General features: G+C 40.1%; 1 protein-coding gene across 1 annotated transcript; it reads right to left on the bottom strand.

Annotated features, from left to right (window-relative positions):
* Nucleotides 1-22037: 22037 nt before the first annotated feature.
* Nucleotides 22038-24243, bottom strand: LOC120718465 (tripartite motif-containing protein 16-like). The gene has a single exon (XM_040007011.1). The coding sequence runs from the start codon at nt 24165-24167 to the stop codon at nt 22566-22568; it is 1602 nt and encodes a 533-aa protein (XP_039862945.1). The 5' UTR covers nt 24168-24243; the 3' UTR covers nt 22038-22565.
* Nucleotides 24244-24516: the final 273 nt, after the last annotated feature.

Here is a 24516-nt window from a genome sequence, read left to right as displayed (position 1 = left end):
TTACTTACCTTCTCACTATGCCTGACTCAGTGCCAAAGGTTGCATGTGGCTGAACAGTCTTCCAGAATCTGACGGTCAATTGCGCTCACCTTAAATTATGTTGTCTTATTGGATAAGGTAGGTCTTATTATCCAATCATATTTAGTTGTTGTCTTTGAATATATTGCATCATTTCCGGTTGTGGTTAAACATGATTACAATGGTTTTAGTATTCTAATTTAGTCACTTTAAATCAATGCAAGAAAAATGAGTAGTCTCAGTATTGTTTATAATCAAGTAAATGGTACTTTATTTAATCATGTAAATAAGAGAAACATGAGAGGCTTGTGTAGCATTAACTAAATTCATTTGTGCAAATTCAAAAGCCTGCCAATTCCCATTTTTTCAGTGTAGCGCAGAAAAAGGCGTCAATGAAAGAACAACTCGATTTAGAGCACATAATACAAAAACTAGAAGTGCAGTTTAAAATCTCCAGGTCCAAAACTATACTTAAGAAGTTAGAAGCAGCCCGCTCAGCTTTAAATCAATTACTGACTAAAAGAGCAAAGGCAGCAATTTTCTTTGCTAAGCATAAATTATATGAATCTGGGAACAAACCTGGCCGTCTCTTAGCAAAAATAGCAAAAGGCAGGACAGATACAAACGTTATACCATCACTGTTTGATAATAAACATGTTAAGCATTATAAAACAACGGATATTAATCGAATTATGAAGCAGTTTTATATACACTTATACTCATCAGAGTGTAGTAATACAGATGTGGGAATTTCTAGAGAAGGTGCCTGTTGTATCGTTATCAGAAAGTCACAGAAAAGAGTTAAATAACCCTGTGACAGAGGAGGTAGTGCGACTTGCTATTCAAATCAAATCAAATCAAATCAAATCACTTTTATTGTCACATCACATGTGCAGGTACATTGGTACAGCACATGTGAGTGAAATTCTTGTGTGCGAGCTTCACAAGCAACAGAGTTGTGCAACTCCCTTAAAGGCGGAAAAGCACCAGGGCCTGATGGTTTCTGCCCAGAGCTTTATAAAAAACTAAGTCACCTTCTTGTAGGACCATTGACTGATATGTTTTTAGACTCTTTTAAGAATGAACAGTTGCCCCCAACACTCAGACTGGCTAATATTTTGTTAATTCTAAAGAAAAGTAAATCTCCAGATAGGTGTGAATCATACAGACTGATCAGTCTCATTAATGTCGATGCTAAATTACTCTCCAAGCTATTAGTAAGGAGGCTTGAGGGCATTCTCCCACTGCTCATAAACCCTGATCAAACAGGCTTTATCCAAAATCGTTTCTCATCTACAAATATTAGACGACTATTAAATATTGTGGCAGACCACAGGCAGTAAGGATGGGCGGACATGTCTCAGCCTCCACCACTCTCAGCACTGGAGCCCCCCAGGGGTGTGTTCTGAGCCCCCTGCTGTACTCTTTGTACACATATGACTGTGTGGCCACTACCAGCTCCACCACCATCATCAAGTTTGCTGACGACACCGTCGTGGTGGGCCTGATCTCTGATAACAACGAGACGGCCTACCTGAAGGAGATTAGGAATCTGGAGAACTGGTGCCAGAGGAACAACCTCCTTCTAAACGTCAGTAAGACAAAGGAGCTGATAGTGGACTTCAGCACTAAGCAGGAGAGGAACTACCAGACCCCTGTCATCAACGAGTGCCCAGTGGAGAGAGTGGACAGCTTCAAATACCTCGGAGTTCACATCACGCAGGACCTGTCATGGTCCTGTCACATCAACACCGTGGTGAAAAAGGCCCGTCAGCATCTCTACCACCTCAGACGCTTGAGAGACTTCCAACTGCCCTCCAAGGTGCTCAGGAACTTTTACTCCTGCACCATAGAGAGCATCCTGACGGGAAACATCTTAACCTGGTTCGGGAACAGCACCATGCAGGACAGACGAGCTCTACAGAGGGTTGTGCGGTCAGCTGAGCGCACCATCCGCTCCGAGCTCCCTGACCTGCACTCAATCTACAGCAGGCGGTGCTGGACCAAGGCCAGGAAGATCGTGAAGGACCTCAGCCATCCCAACAACAGACTGTTCTCTCTGTTGAGGTCAGGAAAGCGATTCCGCTCCCTGAAGACCAACACAGAGAGACTGAGGAGGAGCTTCTTCCCGCAGGCGATACGGTCTCTCAATCACACCACCACACAGTACTGACCCACACATACAGTTCTTACACGCACTGGACATTCTGGACATTGTTTTCACTTCATTACTTAAATCACGCTGCTGTTATTGTGTATATGCTGCTGTTATTGTGTATATATTTATTTATATTTCTTCATACATTCTTATATAGTTCTATATTGTGTATTTTGTTGTACAGTTATTTTATTTTCAACTTTAATTTATATATTTTATCTTATTCTCCCAGTTAAATTTACCCTTCATTCTAATTTGTGTTGTACAGTTATTTCATTTTTAACCTTAATTTATATTTTATTCCTTCCTAGTTAAATTTACCCTTTTTAATTTTTCATATTTATTTCCTATCTTATTCATAGCCTTTTCCTTTTTTGTTTTCTTTAGGTCACGAGCAGTTGTCCAAGCATTTCACTACATATCGTACTGTGTATGACTGTGTACGTGACAAATAAAATTTGAATTTGAATTTATACAATACTCGAATCAGACAAATCATAAAGCCTATGTTATATCTTTAGATGCCGAAAAGGCATTTGACAGAATCGAGTGGACATATCTATTTAGTGTATTAGAGAGATTTGGCTTAGGCGAGGGTTTTATTGCATGGATTAAAACTATCTACAAACTTCCAGAAGCTTGTGTCATAACTAATGGTGTACAATCATCAACGTTTCCATTGCAAAGAGGTACGAGGCAAGGCTGTCCCCTGTCCCCTCTCCTCTTTGCATTAGCACTTGAACCTCTAGCTGAGGCTATTCGCCAGCACCAAGATGTACATGGTATAACAGTGGGTGGAACAAATCATAAGATAGCATTGTACGCTGACGATATTCTGCTGTTCTTATCAAAACCAGAACAATCAATACCAGCTATTACGTCTACCATACATGAGTTCAGCTCATTCTCTGGTTACAGAATTAATTTTGGGAAATCAGAAGTTATGCCGCTGGGTGATCAGATTAACTCTTTGCCAGATATCTCTAATCCCTTTCAATGGTCCCCCAGCGGTTTTACATACCTTGGGCTAAACATTCCACCAGTTCTTAAAGATTTATGGAAACTGAACTTATCACCAGTTATAATAAAAATCAAAAAAGATTTAGATAGATGGCAAAAACTGTCGCTTTCTCTTATGGGGCGTGTGAACTTAATCAAAATGAGTATTCTCCCCGCGTTTATTATATCCCCTACAAATGCTACCTTTATTGATCACTCAGAAAGTTTCTTGTGATATAGAAAAAGCTTTTTCAAAATTTTTCTGGCGTGGCAAGAAACCTACATTAAGGATTGGAACTCTACAACTGCCTATAGATAGGGGAGGTTTAGGCTTACCAAATTTAATTTTTTATAATTGGGCATGTCATAGCCATGTCTTATGGGAGTGGCTACATGCTTATCTAAATTCTCACTCTCACCTAGACTCTTGGTCCACTTTACCTTATTCCCTTTGGAGCTTAGCTGTCTGTGACAAAAAAACAATATTAAAAATAGGGATTAAGAATAACCCAATCATTTATAATACAATAAGGGTCTGGGGGGAAATGCGTAAAAGGTTGGGTAGAGAAGATTGCACTTCATTCTTGACTCCTTTACTGAGAAACAAAGATTTTGTTCCAGGAATGTCTTGCAGTATGTTCGATAAGTGGCACAAAAAGGGATTAAGGGTAATTGGCGATTTGTATCAAAACTGATGAACTTTGAGCAATTGCAGTCAAATTTTAATATTCCTAGAGACCATTTTTTGGCTTTCTCCAGGTTCGTAACTTCGTTCATTCTAGAATTCCACAGTCTTCAGAAATAGTTATATATGATGATATTGAGACATTTCTTATTACCGGTAAGCGAAAAGACAGAACTCATTTTATCTCAGCCTTTAATTCTCTCCTATATACTCTCAGTAGCAACAGATTGAGTGCTATTCATAAATGGGAGAGAGATCTTAATAATCAATATACCGAAGAGGAGTGGAAAGGAGCCATTAACATGAGTAGTTCCACTTTTACTTGTAACCGCTTGCGAGAAACCCAATACAAAATCATACATCGCCTTTATATAGCTCCTAATGTCTTGCATAAGGTTGCACCTCATATTTCCCATCTTTGTAGTAAATGTCGAAAAGAAACTGGCACTTTTTTTCATTACTTTTGGGAATGTAAATTAATCAAAAGATTTTGGAGCTTCATTTCTCAAGAACTAAGTGATATTTTTAACAACCTGATTCAAAGGGACCCCGGGTATTTTCTTCTTGGCCTGCCCTCAAAAGAAGTAACATTGAATCACTTGCAGCGCAAATTATGTGACAAACTATTGCTGGTAGCTAGGAAATGTATTCTCATTAATTGGGTTAAGGATAAACCTCCCTCTGTGACGTTGTGGTACAGAGAATTATTTAAAGTTATTCCTCACGAAAGAACTGCTGCTATTTTAGGAGGAAATGAGGGTCTCTTTCTCAATGTTTGGTCCCCTTTGCTTTCTTATTTGCCAAATGATTTGTCCCAACTGTTGAGGGGGGGTGGTTGCGATTAAGATTAAGATGTTCTCAGTTCTCAGTGTAAAGGACAACAATTCATTCTTGGAGTTTATCTTTTTCTCTTTCTATATCTGTGGGTAATTGAGTGAAAATATGTTTTTGTGTGTGTGTGTGTGTGTTTGTGTGTGTTTTTTTGTTTTTTCTTTTTTTTTTTTTCCTGTTTGGTTGCTATGTTTTATGCTATTCTTGATAATGAATAAAAATTGTATATCTAAGAAAACAACCTTTAAAAACATTGCACTGCCCAATAAGTAAACTGTTTTTAAAGAAGAGTTCACTAAATCAGCCTTTTCAACTACAGCAACACATGCAAATAAAATTGACTTCTGAAACTGGCAAACTGGTGAAACTCCAACAATATTTTCAACCACTGCAACTAACAACATTAAACAAAACAACTGCTGGAGCTAACCCCTGCACGGCTTTTTTAACATCTAGAAGTACACATGCCAACTCATACTATTTCATTTACAGAACTAAAATTAGTTTGTTGTGTACAGAGAATCTTTGAGCTTGACTCAATGGTTAGGCCTCATAAATACCTCTTCGTGGATGAAGCTGTATTCAGTCTAGCAAAAAGCAGAAGAAGAGGTTGCAACATGTGTTTTCTTTTTTGATCCCGGGACTTCCAGGTTATACTCGGCAAAGATGTTTCTGTACACTATGCCGGCCACTTGGTTATGGTGTTATTTATTTATTTAGGACAGTGCATGTTAACCCTTTAGAGCCGATCGGAGCGGGAACGCTCTGTTATGCGTAACTATTTTTAAATCCCAGTAGCACTGCAACCACTTAAGCTAGCGCAAAATTTTTTTTGCATATGAAACCGGAGGAGTTGTACTTACATCTTATGCCATCAGCTTGTCCTAGGTCACGGTTTCCTTCCACATAAAGCTTTGCAAAAACTGCATAAAAAGCGCTTGCAGGAACAAAAACATAATATTCCAGAAACACGCTTTACCGATCCGATCAGCTGTTCATAACACTTCCTACGTTGGAATAGACGTCAGCACGAACTTTTGCATTTCCGCCATTACCTGCCCGAAACCGGAAGTGACGTCATTTTCGCGGAAATGTAGTCTTTTTTGCGATCAGGGCCTATACTGCTCTTTTTAAAAGTTATCTTTGACTTTATGACTTTCTGTGTCGTTTCTGGGATGCTTAGGACTCATATTGCACTGCTGGAAATAGTTTATTTTGATGCATATGCTGCTTTTTTGCAAATTTGCAGTATAATATTTATTTTCGTTTTTCCTGCAGTGTATAAAAATTGGTGTATTTCAAAAATAAAACTATGAAGACACTCAAAATAAATTTCCTGTGGTGGGAAACTATTTTGTGCAACTTTTTTGTATTTACCATTTTGAGGGATAAGCCTCTTAAATTTCTCTAACTACAAATATATGTTAAAAAAGCAAAAACGATTTTCAATTTTTTTGTAGTTTATTGCACTTTTTTGCAATTTATGTAATTACTATGCACTTAATGAATACATATTATTAAAATCTGGGCTATAATGGTTGTATTGATGTATAGCAACTTGAAATGCTCCCAAAAATGGCTCCACAGCATGTAAAAATATAATATAAGCTCTGGCGGACTTGGTTCTATGGTAGGTCTTAAAGGGTTAATGAACATAAATGTAAAAAAAAAAAAATTACATGAATGTAAACATACCAGATTATAGCCAAGGGCTAATTTCCATCTGTTGTCCTTAAGCATAAAAATAGACATAATAATTCATAAAAATTCATCATTCATTCATAATAAAAACTCCATCACCAAACTTACACATACACACCATTCTGTTCCCAAATAAAACATTAAAACTATACAACTCATACATGATCACACACTTGATTTGTCCATAACCAGTTTTTAACCTTTGCCTTAAACAAATTGAGTGTCGAGCATTCTCTAATGGATTGAGGAAGACTGTTCCACAGATGGCCACCCTGGACAGAGAGGACGTTCTGCCCAAATGCTGTCCGTCTGTGGGGTATAAACAAGTCTCCTCGGATTGTAGCTCGAGTGGTCCTGTCTGAGCTTTCTTTATGCCTAATGAACTGCTTTAGTGGTGGTGGAGCAAGGGAGTGTAAGACTTTATATATTAAACTCACTCTTTTAAGTTTCACTAAGTTATTGAAGTTCAGTAATTTATGTTTTTTTAAACACATGACAGTGGTGGTGGGAAGTCGGTTTTTTGTCAAGTAGTTTTAAACTTCTTTTATAAATGTTTTCAATAGTTTTAAGTGTTGTTGGACAAGCAAGTGACCAGGACGTCAAACAATAGTCCATATGAGAGATGATCATTGAGTAAAAATAAGTTTTTGCAACATTCATATTTAAATTATTACATATATGATTAAAATTTCGATTATTAAATTTAAGTACCTGGGACACTTTATTTATGTGACTCTTGAAGGATAATGTTGGGTCTAGAATGACCCCAAGATATTTAAATTCTGGAGCTAATTCAAGCTCTACTCCATCCAGGAATATGTTTGACTGCTTCAAGTTTAAGGGGCGTTTTGAAAAATACATACCGACAGTTTTTGAGGTGTTCAACATTAGGCATGAGTCCTCCAGCCAGCTATGCATTAATGCTAAAGCAGCTGTAAGATCTTTTGCCACCTGCTGGACACTATTTGCTTGCGTATATATAACTGCATCATCTGCATACATTTGAGTAAATATATTTGGACAGACTTCAGGTAAGTTATTGATAAAAAGAGAGAACAATAAGGGCCCAAGAACAGATCCTTGAGGAACCCCTGTATCACAGTCTAAATATGGAGATTTAACCCCATCCAACACCACACGCTGTTTCCTGTGTGAGAGATATGAAGCAAACCACTGAAGAGCCTGACTGGAGATATTAAACCGAGTCAATCTGGACAACAATATCTGATGGTTTACAGAGTCGAAAGCCTTCCTCAGATCTAAAAATACAGCTCCAACACAGGGACTCTTGTCCAGCAAGCTCTTCAAGTTCTCCACTAACATACACAGGGCAGTATCTGTGGAGTGATGTGCCCGAAAGCCAAACTGCAATGGATGTAATGAGGGTTGGGTGTTTTCTAGGTGAGCAGTGAAGAGTTTAACCACCCACTTCTCAGCTATTTTAGATACGACCGGGAGTATGCTTATGGGGCGATAATTAGCCATATCAGTCTTCACACCTGCTCTGAATATTGGTGTAACTGCAGCAATTTTCCAATCTGTTGGAACAATGGAGTGTTTGAAAGACATATTCAAAACATGAGTTGTTGGACGTACGAGCAGATCCATATGTTCCTTTAGGAAGTTTGTGTTAATACCATATACATCAAGTGCTTTTGATTGTTTTAAACCTGTAATTAGTTTAGCAACTTCAGTGTCTGAAATATGAGTGATGGTGAACAAATTTTGACCAACATCATTCACATTATCAGAGCATACGACTGAGTCAAAGCTCTGACTGATCTCCTTAACAGATTAAATAAAGAAAGTGTTTAAGTTACTGGCAATAGATAGAGGCTCTCTAACAATAGAGTTATTTACATAAAGTTCAATTGTGTTTTTACTTTTGTTTGAATGACGGCCAAGTAATTTATTTAAGTGTTGCCAGATAATTTTACCATTACCTTTGGCTCTTTCAATTATATTTATAAAACTTTTTGCTTTGGCCTGTCTCAAACTTCTTGTTACTTTATTCCGCATTGAAGTAAATCTCTGTCTATCCAGAGTTAGACCTGTTTTCAGGAACTGCTTTAGTAATTGATCTCTTGTTTTCATTAAATTCTTGCACTCTTTGTTTAACCAGGGCAAATTAGATGTTATCTTTATTTTTTGTCAACCTCTAATGGAGTATGTTGATATAACATCCTTGACAATGTCAGTGAAGTGACTGCTGCAGAATTGTGGATCATCACTACACAATAAAGGCTCCCAGTTAACTAATGCTAATGCTTCTGCCACATTTTGTCGCTGACTTCTTGGTATGAATTCATAAAAGGATCTCCTATTAGATGAACTTTGAAAGTCATTCTTAACCCGTGATTTTATAAGTTTTCTAGAAAATAATATAAAATTGTGGTTTGAAATACCAGTGATAAAATTATAAGATTTAATAATTCGCTCGGGCTTATTACTGAAAACCAGATCTATTTTAGTTTTAGAGTGTCTTGTTATTCTTGTGGGTTGTTCAATGTGTTGAGTAAAGTTCAAAGTCTCCATTATGTCCTTGAGTGTTTTTCTGTCCTTTTCACAGTCCCAGTTGACATTAAAATCTCCCATTACAATTATTTCATTAGACTTATTATTTATAGCATGATATTTAAGTAATATCTGTAGTTGTTCATAAAAAATATTCTTTGCTGAAGGAGGGCGATATAAACAGATCAACGTAAATGACATTTCTGGGGAAAGAGTGATTTTAACAGAAATATGTTCTATTTCGACATCTATTGGTGAACTAAGTAAAGAGCAATCCAGGTGTTTTTTTTTTACATACACAAGTATTCCTCCCCCTCTTGTTCCAATTCTATCCCTTCTGAATACTGTGTACTCTGGAAAGACAACCGCAGACTCAGGAGAAGAACTTGTGAGCCAAGATTCAGAGATACCCAAAATAGAAATATTGGAATTGCTTAGAATATGTTCCAGTTGCTCATGCTTTGGTAACATACTGCGAATGTTAATGTGTCCACATAGAAGCCCCTTTGGTTTATTTTTAGTGTCCCAGATTACTTTAGCCTGATTAAATGTCTTGCAGATCTTTGTTCCTCTGTAAATTTTAATAGCAGGATTTCTTGTCCTTTTGTTGACAATACTATGAGCATTTAATGATGAGAAACCCTTTACCGGAGACTGTAGTTTGGGTACAGCAGGTGGGGGCCCAGGCAGCTGAGATGGGGGCCCAGGCAGCTGAGATGGGGGCCCAGGCAGCCGAGGTGGAGGTCCGAGCAGCTGAGGTGGAAGCCCAGGCAGCTGAAGTGTAGGCCTAGGCAGCTGAGGTGGAGGCCCAGGGAGCCGAGGTGGAGGCCCGAGCAACTGAGGTGAAAGCCCAGCTAGCTGAAATGGAGGCCCAGGCAGCTGAGGTGGAGGCCCAGGCAGCTGAGGTGGATGCCCAGGCAGCTGAGGTGGAGGCCCAGGCAGCTGAGGTGGATGCCCAGGCAGCTGAAATGGAGGCCCAGGCAGGCCTAGGCTAACTAGGCTAATTAGTTGTAGCCAGTCCAAATCACTGATGTTTGAATTAGGTCCAGGATTTAGTTCTATATCACCAGCCAAAAGTAGCATCAGAACAAGTTTCAGAATCTCCAGCGACAGTTGTGGTATATCTGATTGTTCATGTTTACCTGGGGGTGGTCTGGCATGACCAAAATCCAAGAATCTTGTGAACAAAAGATGTTGACTCCATTTGGCTGGGAAAGTGGTATAATTATCCAGCTTTCTTGGACATGTCGAACTCCACAGAAGATAAAAATGTATAAAAACAAAAAGACAAGTTGATGTCAAGATCCAGGGGTTTTTAGATGGTTTTTTAGGTGGGTTTTTTGGCAAACAAACAGGACCTGCTAAGCTGTGTGTCTGCACCCTAGCAGCCATCTTGTTGTTATCTCAGCTATCATACATGGTGTTTCATGTATGCCTTCCCTGCTAGCATCGTGCCTCTTGCTGTTATGTGCTGGATTGTCTCAGGGGCATCTTTACACAGCCTGCACCTGGGGTCTTGCCTGGTGTGATAGACCCCAGCCTCTATGGATCTTGTGCTCAGTGCTTGTTCCTGTGCTGCCATGATTAGTGCCTCTGTGCTGTCTTTCAGTCCAGCTTTGTCCAGCCACTGGTGGGATTTCTGGATGTCAGCCACCTCCTCTATCTGCCGGTGGTACATACCATACCAACCTTCCATGATGGTTCCTCGCCTTCCTCCTCTTTCTTGGGTTTCTGCTGCCTGAGGTATTCACTGAGCACGCTGTCAGTTGGGGCGATCTTCCTGATGTATTCATGGTTGTTCGTTGTCTCATCCTAGACCAGGGGTCAGCAACCTTTAACACCCAAAGAGCCACTTTGGCAAAAATACTTTTTGACATCTAAAATGAAGATAACACTGTATATATATTGTTGTTGTTTTTTTACCTTTATGCTTTGTGTGAACAACTAAAATAAGTCAGTAAGTAAGTAAAGTTTATTTATTAAGCGCTTTTCACAGACAGGCAGTCACAAAGTGCTGTACACAAATATTAAAATAAACAATAGAATCAATAGAAATTATACACAATTTAAAAGATCAAATGTAAAGAATATCAAATACGTAGATCAACAAAAAGCTTGTTTAAACAGAAAAGTTTTTAACTGCTTTTTAAAAGAATCCACAGAGCAACTAAGGTGTGCTTATGAAATCCATGAAGTGCTACAGAGAAAATTACATTTTATTTATGGAATTAACACATTTTGAACTCTTAAAGAAATATAACAAAAGGAAAGACACCCAGCTGAACTAAAATGATCCATGTAGCAAACAAAAACTGTTGTGAGCTGCCACCCTTATATCGCCTTTGGGCTTTTGGAGCCTTGACCTGACTTTTAAAAAGCAATTGGAAAAAAAGCACTATGCTGCTAAAAAAAAGAAAGAAAAATAGATATTTGCACAATTCTGCCTAAATATGTATTTTACCTGGTTAATGTGTGTGGCGGGCGTGGTTTGCAGTGCCGCTGCAGGGGAGGCGGACACACCTGAGCAGCACCCGCAATCACGCCTCGCCGCCTTAAAGTCTGCGCTCTCTCTGCTGTTGTCCTGTTGGGCTGTGAGCTGAAAATCTACAACCGGCTGTATGCGCACAGCAACCGTGTGTGAAAAGCGCTCAACAAAGAGATGCTGAAAAGCTGCGGGTCTGCCATGGTACAAAGTCACTTTCATCTTCACCCAGGACTGTAAGCTGTCATCTGTGAGGCGTGAGCAGTGTTTTTTTTTAAAACAGTTCACAGTGGAGAATAGCTGCTGACATAATGTGGATCCGAAGATCCATAATTGGCCTACCTGGGGTTGAAAGTCTTGATAAATGCACGGTGTTTTGGCAGGATGTACCGGCTTCCGCGAGTGTGACGCTTATTTTGAGCGATGAAAAATAATAAAATATAATTTTAATTTTATATTTCAATATCACAATAACTTTCCAATTTAGAACTACAAGATAAAAAAAGAACTAAACACAAATAAAATACACTTCAGCTAAATACTTCTAATTTATTTTCCCAAACCACGCGGAGCCGCAGTATAAGGACAAAAGAGCCGCATGCGGCTCCGGAGCCGCAGGTTGCCGACCCCTGAGCTAGAGTCTCTCTGGTAGTTCAACAGCAGTGCAAGAGCACCATCTACTGGCATAATGAAATATATCCATGGTCTGGGAATGCATAACAATGTCAAAATAAGTCACAATAATAAACAAAAAATAAGCGGGTAATTGGTTTTCTTACAAAAATAAACATGTAGCTTTTTTCAACCTACTACACTTACCTCTCTTTGTTATCATTTGACTACATTTTTCCAGTCCGAACGACATTCTGATGTCATTGCTGTATATCCTGGTGGTGTGGATCAGTGAATCGATGTCTCGTTCACTCTTGGCATACAGCTTGATGTCATTCCTACAAAACTGCTCAAAGAAGTCCTGCCATTAATTAATTCTTTGATCTTAAATATGATCAACCTATCTCTAATGATCGGCTATGTACCACAGGCCTTCAAGCTGGCTGTAGTTAAACCTTTACTCAAAAAGCCATCTCTAGACCCAGCAGTCTTAGCTAATTATAGGCCAATCTCCAACCTTCCTTTCATATCAAAAATCCCTGAAAGAGTAGTTGTCAAACAGCTAACAGATCATCTGCAGAGGAATGGTTTATTTGAAGAGTTTCAGTCAGGTTTCAGAGCTCATCACAGCACAGAAACAGCTTTAGCGAAGGTTACAAATGATCTTCTTATGGCCTCTGACAGTGGACTCATCTCTGTGCTTGTCCTGCTAGACCTTAGTGCAGCGTTCGATACTGTTGACCATAATATCCTATTAGAGCGATTAGAGCATGCTGTAGGTATTACAGGTACTGTGCTGCAGTGGTTTGTATCATATCTATCTAATAGACTCCAATTTGTGCATGTAAATGGAGAGTCCTCTTCACACACTGAGGTTAATTATGGAGTTCCACAGGGTTCAGTGCTAGGACCAATTCTGTTTACATTATACATGCTTCCCTTAGGCAGCATCATTAGAAGACATAGCATACATTTTCACTGCTATGCTGATGACACCCAGCTCTATCTGTCCATGAAGCCAGATAACACACACCAATTAGTTAAACTGCAGGAATGTCTTAAAGACATAAAGACCTGGATGGCCGCTAACTTTCTGCTTCTTAATTCAGATAAAACTGAGGTTATTGTACTTGGCCCTGAAAATCTTAGAAATATGGTATCTAACCAGATTCTTACTCTGGATGGCATTACCTTGGCCTCCAGTAACGCTGTGAGGAACCTTGGAGTCATTTTTGACCAGGACATGTCCTTCAACGCACATATTAAACAAATATGTAAGACTGCGTTCTTCCATTTGCGCAACATCTCTAAAATTAGAAATATCCTGTCTCAGAGTGACGCTGAAAAACTAGTTCATGCTTTTATTACTTCCAGGCTGGACTACTGTAATTCATTATTATCAGGATGTCCAAAAAACTCGCTGAAAAGCCTTCAACTAATCCAAAATGCTGCAGCAAGAGTCCTGACAGGGACTAGAAAGAGAGAGCATATTTCTCCTGTTTTGGCTTCCCTTCATTGGCTTCCTGTTAAATCCAGAATTGAATTCAAAATCCTGCTCCTCACATACAAGGTTTTAAATAATCAGGCCCCATCTTATCTTAATGACCTTGTAGTACCATATCACCCTATTAGAGCGCTTCGCTCTCGCTCTGCAGGCCTACTTGTTGTTCCTAGAGTATTTAAAAGTAGAATGGGAGGGAGAGCCTTCAGTTTTCAGGCCCCTCTTCTGTGGAACCAGCTTCCAGTTTGGATTCGGGAGACAGACACTATCTCTACTTTTAAGATTAGGCTTAAAACTTTCCTTTTTGCTAAAGCATATAGTTAGGGCTGGACCAGGTGACCCTGAATTCTCCCTTAGTTATGCTGCAATAGATGTAGGCTGCCGGGGGATTCCCATGATGCATTGAGTTTTTCCTTTCCAGTCACCTTTCTCACTCACTATGTATTAATAGACCTCTCTGCATTGAATCATATCTGTTATTAACCTCTGTCTCTCTTCCACAGCATGTCTTTATCCTGTCTTCCTTCTCTCACCCCAACCGGTCGCAGCAGATGGCCGCCCCTCCCTGAGCCTGGTTCTGCCGGAGGTTTCTTCCTGTTAAAAGGGAGTTTTTCCTTCCCACTGTCGCCAAAGTGCTTGCTCATAGGGGGTCATATGATTGTTGGGTTTTTCTCTGTATCTATGAAGCGCCTTGAGGCGACTTTTGTTGTGATTTGGCGCTATATAAATAAAATTGAATTGAATTGAATTGAATCCGGGTGGCTGACAACTGCTCCATTTTGTAGTCGGTATCCATAGCCAGTCTTGTCACTGATCTCACTGAGGGGATTCAGGCCTATGCAGAACAGCAGTGGGGACAGAGCATCTTCTTGATAGCGACTTGCGCTATGGGCTTGAAGTTGGCCTCCAGTGCTGTACGCCACATCCCCATTGAGTTTCTGATGAAGGCTCTAAGGGTCCTGTTGATATTGTTTAGTTCCAGGCATTCCAGGATCCATGTGTGGGGGATTGGGTCATAGGCCTTCTTGTAATCAATCCAGGCAGAGCACTGGTTGGTCAGTCTTGCTGGTGTTTTGCACCTCTGGTATTTTTGCCCATCTCTTTCTTTGCCCCATACATGTATTGACCCATGTCCTTGTTCATCTTAGCCATTATGATGCCTGACAGGAGCTTCCATGTAGTGCTGAGGCAGGCTCATGGAGTGCAGTCAGCTTCTTCAGCCAGTCATATATGACTTACTGTCAAGCATTATAGTGTTATGGAATAAACATATATTCTTAGTGCTTATTTTCTCAGTATATTGTTTTATGTATTTTAATAAAACAGGCCTTTATAAACCAGGCCCAGAGGTGACAAAGAACTAGGTCGCAGGCTGACAGGAAACTGCATGCTTTTGCAGAGCATATGAGGTGCAGACAGAAAGTGAAACTAAGCAGAGTGTTTGAAACTTAGAGTGTGTGACGTGCTGCGGAAGTATATAAATAACCAGGCTAGGTGCTGCTGCTTTCAGACCTGAGCTGTGTGCTCAGTCTCCTTTTTTGGAAATGTAAAATAAAGATCATTTTTGAGTTAGACCACTTTGAGCCTTGAGTTTTTCTTTTCTGCCAAAAGAATGCAAAGAACCGAATTTAATAATAGTTATAGGTGGATGTAACTATTTACTAGGGGTGGGCGATATAAACGCTATACGATAGAAACAATAGAAATTTGGCCAACGATAGAGATTTTGACTATACCGCTCTATCGCGATAGCGCATGTTGATGATGTCATCAAGCTGTGCCTGTTTTGGTCGAAAGCATGGCAGCGGGTACCACCATTATCATCTGCAAATTATGCCGGGCGACAGTCATAGCAAAGAGATGAAGCACTTTTGAAATATGGGGAAAGCCAAAAACTGCGCTTCCTCCACTTCCGTAATATTGATTCATTAATGTTGAATTCTCTCGCAGCTGCTCTATTCCCATGTTGTTGCAGTATATTAATAACTTACCTCGTATTGTGGATGAATAATCTCAGTTGTTCTCCTGACTGAAGTTTGGCCCGTGTATAGCATCCTGCTATGCGATTGCATTTGTCCCTGACCACCAGAATCTCTCACGTTAACTTTTAATGAGTGGAAAAAGGTTTGCGTTCATCCTCCAGCTTCACTGTGCTAATGTTATGTTAACATAGCTGTGTCGCTAGCAATCACGTAGCACAACATTATATACCAGGTACTCCAACTTCAGTAACCCTGCAAACGCCACTGCTGTTTAGTTTTCTGTCTTCATTTATGTTGGAAGTGGTAGCAGAGCTGTATGTTTTAATTAGTTTCAAAAATCTCTCAGTCAGAACATGGTATGTCATGTTTAGGTGGAAACGAGCGAGCTAACTTTCTGTTAACTTGTAACTCCGTTGAATTTAATAAATTCTGTTTTCATGGATGCCTTGATTAAACTTAATTGTTACATCTGGTAAAGCAACAACGCTGATGATTTTATTAAAGATGAAAGAATTTAGACCGTTTTTAACTCTCAGTGTTCGTTTGACTTTGGGACCTGAAGCTGACGGAGTTTTGGACCCAGATTACTCCGCGAAGTTCCTCACTACGGCAGCCCGTAATGCTCTGACAATCCATCAAGCAGTGCGGCTTACCAAAGTTGTACTAAAACATATTTTTTAACAGATTTCTGCACGCCAAAATCGGTTCGAGGTCAGTAAGCACAACCAGAATTCATACATAAGGCACACTCTTGATTTTTGAGAAAGTTAAAGGATTTTAAGTGTGCCTTATAGTGTGGAAAATAAGTTATACAGAAGAAAAGAATATATTGCGATATATATCGTTACCGCACGTGCTTCAAATTATACCGTGATATGGATTTTAGGCCAAATCGCCCAGTCCTACTCTCCACCATTTGACCCTAGAACTGAAGATGAAGAGGTGAAATGTCTTCAAGCAACTTCTTAGACAAAGGATGTACTTCTTCAGGAAGCTCACCTGCCTGCCTTCCTGTCTGCCACAACCCACCTCTGCTCTGAAAAAGGAAATAAAATGTGCCAAAGTAAAACAATTGTGTGCAACCAATGTCCACTATTGAATTAAGTAAATCCTGCATTGTCTTGACCTTTGTGATTTTGTGATTTTGACGCAAACTGTGTGTTTTCTAACCTAGACCAAAGCTCCAATACGTATACTCCTGAATCAAAATCAGCAGAAATTATTAAATGCTTTCTCCAATCCTATGGTGTTGTTGACGTTTGGCGTTTTCATAACCCATCAAGTGCATACACCACAAAACGTTCTCTCACTTAGATACTTTTTTATTGATAAACATGCTCTTTCATTGGTTAAAACCTGCGATTATCAATCAATTATTATTTTAGACTGTGGTCCTCTAGTGATGAGAATGCACATCCCTGGTGCCAATCGCATATGCCGCCCTTGGAGGCTTAATCCTCTTGTACTCTCTAACGAAACATTTGTGAATGTCACAAAATCTGAGATTAAAGATTTTCTTCAACGAAACCAGACCTCTGTAATGTCTTTTTCAGTTTAATGTGAATCACTGAAAGCCTATCTTCGAGTCCATATTATCTCATTTTCCGCAGCAAGAAAAAAAGCTGACACTGAGCACTTGAAACAGCTATTAGATGGCATTTTGCAGCTAGATATAACTATAGTCACTCATTATTGGAAAGCATCCTTAAAGAATGTCAGGCCCTCAAAATCAAATTTGATCTTATTTCAACACAGCAAGCAGAGCGACTTATCCTAACGTCTAGATGTACTTTTTACGAGTAAGGAGAGAAAATCAGCAGAGTGTTAGCATATCAAAAACGTCAAAAGTCATCCAAACAGTTTATCTCTGTAATAGCTGATGATTTATATACTACAGAGTCAAGCCAAGATGAGTCTGCTATGGACACCTTCTGTAGTCGCCACAATATAACCACAGTTGACCCTAAACTGGTTACTGAACTCAAAAGGGACCTCTCCATCCAGGAGGTCATGATGGCGATTGGTGGAATGCAAAGGGGCAAGACCCCTGGACCAGATTGTTTCCCATCTGAATTTTTAAAAATGTTTTCTAATGAACTTGCACCACTTCTGCTGTCAGAGTCCTATTCTTTTGGCACTCTCCTTCCAGTCATGCGAGAAGTGGTTGTCTTGCTCATTCTGAAAAAGAATAAAGACCCTCTCCAATGTAGCTCATACCTGCCGATTTCACTGTTAAACACCGATGCGAAGATTCTCGCAAACATTTTATCACAGCGCTTAGAGGTAGCGTTACCAACAATCAGTTCCACAGACGAATCTGGCTTTATCAAGGGCAGATACTCTTTCTTTAACATTGGACGTTTCTTAAGTATAATTCTTGACTCTCCCTCAACTGATACACCTGATCTGGTCACTTGATGCTTGATGCACTTGATGAGAAGGCCTTTGATCGGGTGGAGTGGGACTACCTTTTCTATACTTTGAGAAGATTTGGCTTTGGCCCCAGATTCACATCATGGGTTAAAACGCTCTACAATTCACCAGTGGCAGCTGTGCATACTAATAATATGCTGCTTGTTATTTTCAGTGTTGGGTAAGTTACTTTAAAATAGTAACTTAGTTACATTACTAGTTACTTCTCTCAAAAGTAACTCAGTTACTTCAAGTTACTCGTTACTTTCAAAGTAACTAGTTACTAGGGAAAGTAACTTTGGTTTTACTCAGAATTCTCTTGTTAATGTGTTGCTTCCATAACTTTGCCAGTCTTCTAGCTTGCTTACTTGCCACAAGTGCACTGTGCCACCTACCAATAGAAAGGAAAAGATAATGTGCATATTTCCACGAGAGAAATCCCACGCCTGGACCGTCGTTGACTACTGCAATGATTCTAGCCTACGTCACAGTGTCATGTGCGCCTTTTACATCCAACACAAAAACTGCAGTCGTGGTGCTTTCGATTGTACTCAGAACTCGGAAATTCTGCCTTCCAAATAGGAAGATGTAGGTAACACCAGACTGCAGATGAGCTGCATACAGGGCTGGACTGGGACAAATAAATCGTCCCGGGCATTTTGACTAGAGACCGGCCCACCATTATAGGAAAAATCATAAAGCCTTTGAATGAAAATAAGCACTGTTGTGAAAACACAGTGTACATCAGTGACAGTGATGTACACTGTTTTGATGGTATATATACATCAATCTATCAATCGTTTGTTGTAAGATTCAGATAATTATTTTTTAAAAGCGAGACATTTTAAATGAGAATAAGAAAGAAAAGTATTTCTTTGTGCCCACCTCTCCCTGTTAATGCCCTACATGCCCCCCTGGCAACACTTTGCTAGACCCGCCCCTGCACAGTTACCAGCTGTCAGCTACTTAGAAAAGGATCCTGGTGTTATTTGTCTCTCAGAAACAGTTCATAACTTCCCTTCAACTCATTCATGTGACCTAAAAGGTAAACCTGTTTCTCCATCACCTGTTCAGCTCTGATGATCCAGTAAGGACATCTCCTGGTTTCATCTTCATGTTTCCCTCTCACCAGATAACCAAACCATATCATGACCAGCAGCTTTTTTGCAGCTGTGGCTCCAGCAAACATCAGCTGATACTAGAAATTAATATTAAATAAATTCTAACAACAGCTGATCAAGCTTAAACGTGCTGCTGTTGTTTAGCGCGACATCCGCTGGTTTCCTCTTTCGGCGCAAAGTGAGCGATAAACAAACAAGAGAGCCGATCAGCTGATCACTGATCAGTTTTCATGATTGAAGTAGAAACGGGAGAGGGAGGGGGAGAGGATGAGAGAAGAAGAGGCAGCTGTGCAGCAAAGACACAGAATAACTCCAGCTTTGTGTCTTTTTCATTGTAGCTGAATTACGGGACAAACTGTTCCTTTTCACCTCAATAAGAAACGCGTAATATTTTCTCTGAATACCAGACGGGACGGTTGGCAACTCTAATAACTTATGAACAAAATAAAGTTCAACATCATTAACTTCATAGCACCCACCCAGCTGTATAGAAACTCCGTCATGCTAGCTAGCACGCAGTACGGAAAAAGTCAGAATAACGAAAATAAACTCCACCTAAACTTGGTTCATATCTGACCCAGAGAGACTGCAGGTCATAACTTCTTACCTGAAGTTCAGTTCACACTTGGACCGGCGGCCGCCTCGGGTCTCTTTTCCTTCTGCGTCCCTTTTCCTTCATCCACCTGCTGGCCTCCACCACTTGCTAATGTTACTGAATCTGTGGAAGCTCCGCGATAGCCACCACACGAAGTAACGAGTAACGACCCTATCTAAATCCCAGTAACGACTAACGCGTTCCTGATTTTGGCATAATAACTAGTTACCGTGCTCGTTACCACAATAATAACGTAGTTACTGTAACGCGTTACTTAATAACGCGTTAGTCCCAACACTGGTTATTTTAAATTCTATAAGAGCACTAGCCAGGGTTGCCCTATCTCCACATTTGTTTGTCACCGCTATAGAGCCCTTAGCATCAGCCATACAGCAAGATACTAGCATCAGTGGAGTCATCTGAGGAGGCCAAGAATACAGTGTTTCACTTTACGCAGACGATCTATTGCTCTTTATAACTGACCCCACACTAAACACCTCAAAACTACTAAGCTGTCTGCAAACGTTTGGTTCAATGTCTGGCTACAAAATAAATCCTCAGAAAAGTGAATTCATCCCAATCAGTACAGCTGCAAAAAATATCCCATCTAATTCAAAATCAATAATAAGAAGTTTAAATCCCTTGGAATCGGGATCTCCAGCTGTTACAAATATCTTTATAAAGCAAACTACCTGCCAATGTTGGAGAATCTGGAAAAAGGACATCCATTTCTGGAATTTATTATCCCTTTCCCTCTGTGGGAGGATTAACTTATTTAAAATGAATGTGTTGCCAAGGCTCCTTTCCCTATCCCTATATTTGTAACAAACATTTCTTCAGCCCTTTAGACAAGTTATGACAAGTTAATTGGAACAAGAAGAACCCACGTTTAAGAAAGAACATCCTGCAAAGGCCACGTCCACAGGGTGGACTGGCTCTGCCTAACCTTCAGTTTTATTATTGGTCAGCCAATATTAGAGTACTGCTCCATTGGAGGTGTGACATTGATCATTTAGACTACATAGTCTTTCTCTCTTTGTACCAATTATTGGAAACAATATGTTTGCCCCCTCCTTGTCAGGTGGAGGCTTTCAGGTTTGGTGTAAAAATGGCATTCTGTCAATATAAGACCTTTATATAAGCAACAAATTTGCCTCTTTCAAGCAGCTGGTAAACAGGTGTTCAATACCCAAATATAATCTTTTTAGATATTTACAACTACAAAACTTTGTATCCTCGCATACTAATTGCTTCCCCTCTCATCCAAGTGGTGATATTTTCAAAAGTTGCATTCGATCAGAAACAAATTATGGGTAACATATAAAATAAACTAATCCAACACTAGCTCAACCACTCTTAATCATCTAAAGGTAAAGTGGGAAAAGGATTTACACGTTGAAATCTCAGGGGAAGACTGGCTGAAAATTATAAGAAGGATTTATTCATCTTCAATTTGCCAACGTCATACTGTTATTCAGTTTAAAATTGTACATCGACTACACTGGTCAAAGACTAAATTTCAAAACTTAGACCAGATCTGGATCCTACCTGTGACAAATGTGAGCAGGCTACAGCCACCCTTCTACATACGTTCTGGACATGTTCAATGCTTCATCAGTTTTGGAAATTAGTTTTCTCTACTCTTTCAAAGATTTTGGGATAGCCATTTGGTCCTTGTCCCTTACTTTATTTGGTACCGGGGAGTCTTCTTGTTGGTTTATGAAGTGTGTAAGTATCCTCCCCCATAAAAAGTGTTTCAGCTCCTATAGTGGCAGGATTACACCTGTTGATTCCCCTGCAGCAATGTGAAGCTTATTCACACTGCCCAAACCCACCACGTGAGCAGGGTCATGATATCATTTATGTCATGTGTTTTCCACAATCGCTATGAGACACAAATGCTCAGACTGTAAGTGTTAACACATCTTCTTATTTCATTCCCATCACATAAAAACACTAAGCAGTGGATGCCTGTTAAATGTTTGCTTCCCACACCAAAAGTTTCTGACTTTGTGCAACAGACTCGCTGTGATCTAGGGAATTGTGCACCACATATAACAGTTGTGTTACACTTTATTCTGCTTTAGCTGGAAGCTGATGAAGGACATTCAGAGAGTGTGTCATTATTTCAAACTGGAAACTTAAGGCTGCAAACCCGTTTCAGAAATCCTCTAGATTATACCATGAATCTCATTTGTTTCACTGTTTTTGATTCACTTCTTGAAACAGGGAAGGTATGATTAGATGATACTTGTTGGGTGCAACAACCAGGCTCCCCTGAAACCACACCCTGAACCCACTGCTCAACCCCTCCCCTGCAGCTGAGCCACAAATTACACTGTGTCATCACTATAACTGCATGTGTACAATGTCGATATTGATGTTATGTAACAATGATGATAAAAAAAAACAATATGAGAACATAATTTGATTGAGCAAAACCTATTTATTAACAACTATTAGTATAAATAAAACATTCATTCTGTTATCTTTTAATAGCAAAATAACATTAAAGCAGTGTCCAAACCTCCTCCAGATCCTTTTGTATGGTGCTGTCATCAGCTCGATGCACAGGTGACTAAAATAATGATAAAACAATCAATTCTCTAATCATTGACTAACTGATGAATCACTGCAGCTCCAATATATTGTTGCATTTGACAACCCACTACAGCAACTACAGAATAAAACCACTAACCAGACTGATGACAGATTTCAAACATGCTGAATATGAAGAGTAGTATCATTTAAACTCACATGATTATCAGCCATAAGAACAAATTCAGATTTATATTGATGTAAGGTATATAAATGTAAGTACAGTTTGAATCAGTGCAATATTATTTTCACACATCAATGGACCACTGAACTTCTCAGCTTCTAAAATGTAAAGCCTCATTTAGAAACTACACAAGTACATATAATGGTCAGGGATCAACATGAACCTGTCTTCTCTATTTGACTTTAATCAACTCTGCAGTGGATCCAAGTCCATAAAGATAAAGTCCAGCATAGAGCGGCTGAGTGAATGTGGTCTGGACTCTGTGGAGGAGAGTCATGGTTTCAGAGATGCTGTAGAAAGACAGAATACCTGCTCTGTGATCCAGGTACACTCCTACTCTGGAGGACCGAGGACCTGAGAGGACAGTTTGGACTTTGTTGTGCGGAAATATATAACTGTTTGTGACACAATATAATGCCCAAGATTTGTTATTGTATCCAAATCCACATTCATTTGAGCTCCCTGTTCTGCTGATATTCTTGTATGTGACTGCTAACACAACTCCTCTCCCTCTCCACTCCACCTCCCAGTAACAACGTCCAGTCAGACTCTCTCTACTCAGGATCTGACAATACTCAGTGAATCTGTCTGGATGATCAGAATAAGACTGTGATTGATTAATTCTTGTTACTTTTCTGTTCCCCTCAGATAACAACAGCTCTTTGTTTGCTGTGTTTGGATCCAGTGTGATTTCATGTGAATATTTTAAGAATCCAGCTCTGGTCTTTGGCTCTGGTGGTGACAGTAAAACATCCACTTCAGTGACTGTCAGTGAGATGTTTGTCCATTCCTCTCTCAGAATGTCCTGTAGTTTATCTCTGGTCTCTGACACAGCTGCTGTCACATCCTCAAAGTACCTCAGAGGACGAATATTGATGCTGGATGAGTGTGTAGACTCACTGAGTGCTGACAGTGAGGGGTAGTTGTGTAGAAACTGGTTGTGATCCTCTGTGTGTGAGAGCTGCTCCAGCTCGCCGTCTTTCCTCTTCAGCTCAGCGATCTCCTGCTCCAGCTTCTCCTGAAGCTCTTTGACTCGACTCACTTCAGTTTCCTGCTGGGATCTGACCTGCTGCTTCACATCAGAGCTTCTTTTCTTGATGAGACGGATCAGCTTAGTGAACATCTTCTCACTGTCCTCCACTGCTTTATCAGCAGAGCCATTGATGGCCTCCACCTCCTGTTGAAGCAGCTTCACATCTTTCTCTCGCTCCTGGATTCTCTGCTGGATGTTTAGTCGTCTCACCTCGAGCTCCTTCTGCTTCTCAGTCCTTTCTGCTGCAGATGGGACTGTTTCATGGCCTTTATGATGAGAGCAGATGTTCTCCTGGAGCTTCTTGGAGGGGGCCATCAGCTTGTGTTTCTTTAACGGAGCTGCATCATAGTGAGGTTGGAGGTGTTTCTCACAGTAAGAGGCTGGACAAGATAAACAGGACTTGATGGCTTTCAGCTTCCTCCCAGTGCAGACATCACAGGCCACATCTTCAGGTCCAGCATAGCAGTGATCAGCTGGAGCAGCTTGGAGTCCACTCTTCTTCAGCTGCTCCACTAAAGCTGCTAACATGGTGTTTTTCTCCAGGACAGGCCTCAGTCTGAAAGTCTTCCTGCACTGAGGGCAGCTGTGGATTCCCTTCCTGTCCTCTGTATCAAAGTGTGTTTTAATACAGTTCCTGCAGTAGCTGTGTCCACAGGCTGTAGTCACCGGATCCTCCAATAGATCCAAACAGATGGAACAAGAGAAGGTTTCTCGGTCCAGCTGAACTCCTTTCTGCGCCATTTCTCCTCTCAGTGTCAGTGACTGTGTGAGTTTCTCTTCCTTATAACAAAAATTAGTCTGAGCTCTGATCTCAACAACCTGTATTTCGGCAGTGAATGGAGCCTGTCAGCACTTACTTGTCACCACATGTTGATGGTTACACCCATCTTCAAAGTGAAGATCTGAAGGAGAGGGAACAAGGAAACGTGGACAGAGAGGAGGTGCTGTGTTTATGAGTTGGAAGAAGAGGGAGGGTTATCGGGCTGTGCTTCATTCCATGAAGAGGAGCGGTTTGAGAGCGATACTGTGATCTTTTATTTAATTTTGTTTGCTTTTATAGTGTGGTGGCAGATTTCTTTTCTGATGTATT

This window comes from Simochromis diagramma, unplaced genomic scaffold (assembly GCF_900408965.1).
Source record: "Simochromis diagramma unplaced genomic scaffold, fSimDia1.1 OVJJ01000141.1, whole genome shotgun sequence".
Classification (NCBI taxonomy): Eukaryota; Metazoa; Chordata; class Actinopteri; order Cichliformes; family Cichlidae; genus Simochromis; species Simochromis diagramma.
Note: the sequence above shows the minus strand (reverse complement) of the source record. Positions and strands in the feature narration are given on the sequence as shown.

Excerpts from the sequence above, each read along its gene's own strand:
- LOC120718465 (XM_040007011.1), bottom strand. The coding sequence starts at position 24,167 with ATGGCGCAGAAAGGAGTTCAGCTGGACCGAGAAACCTTCTCTTGTTCC.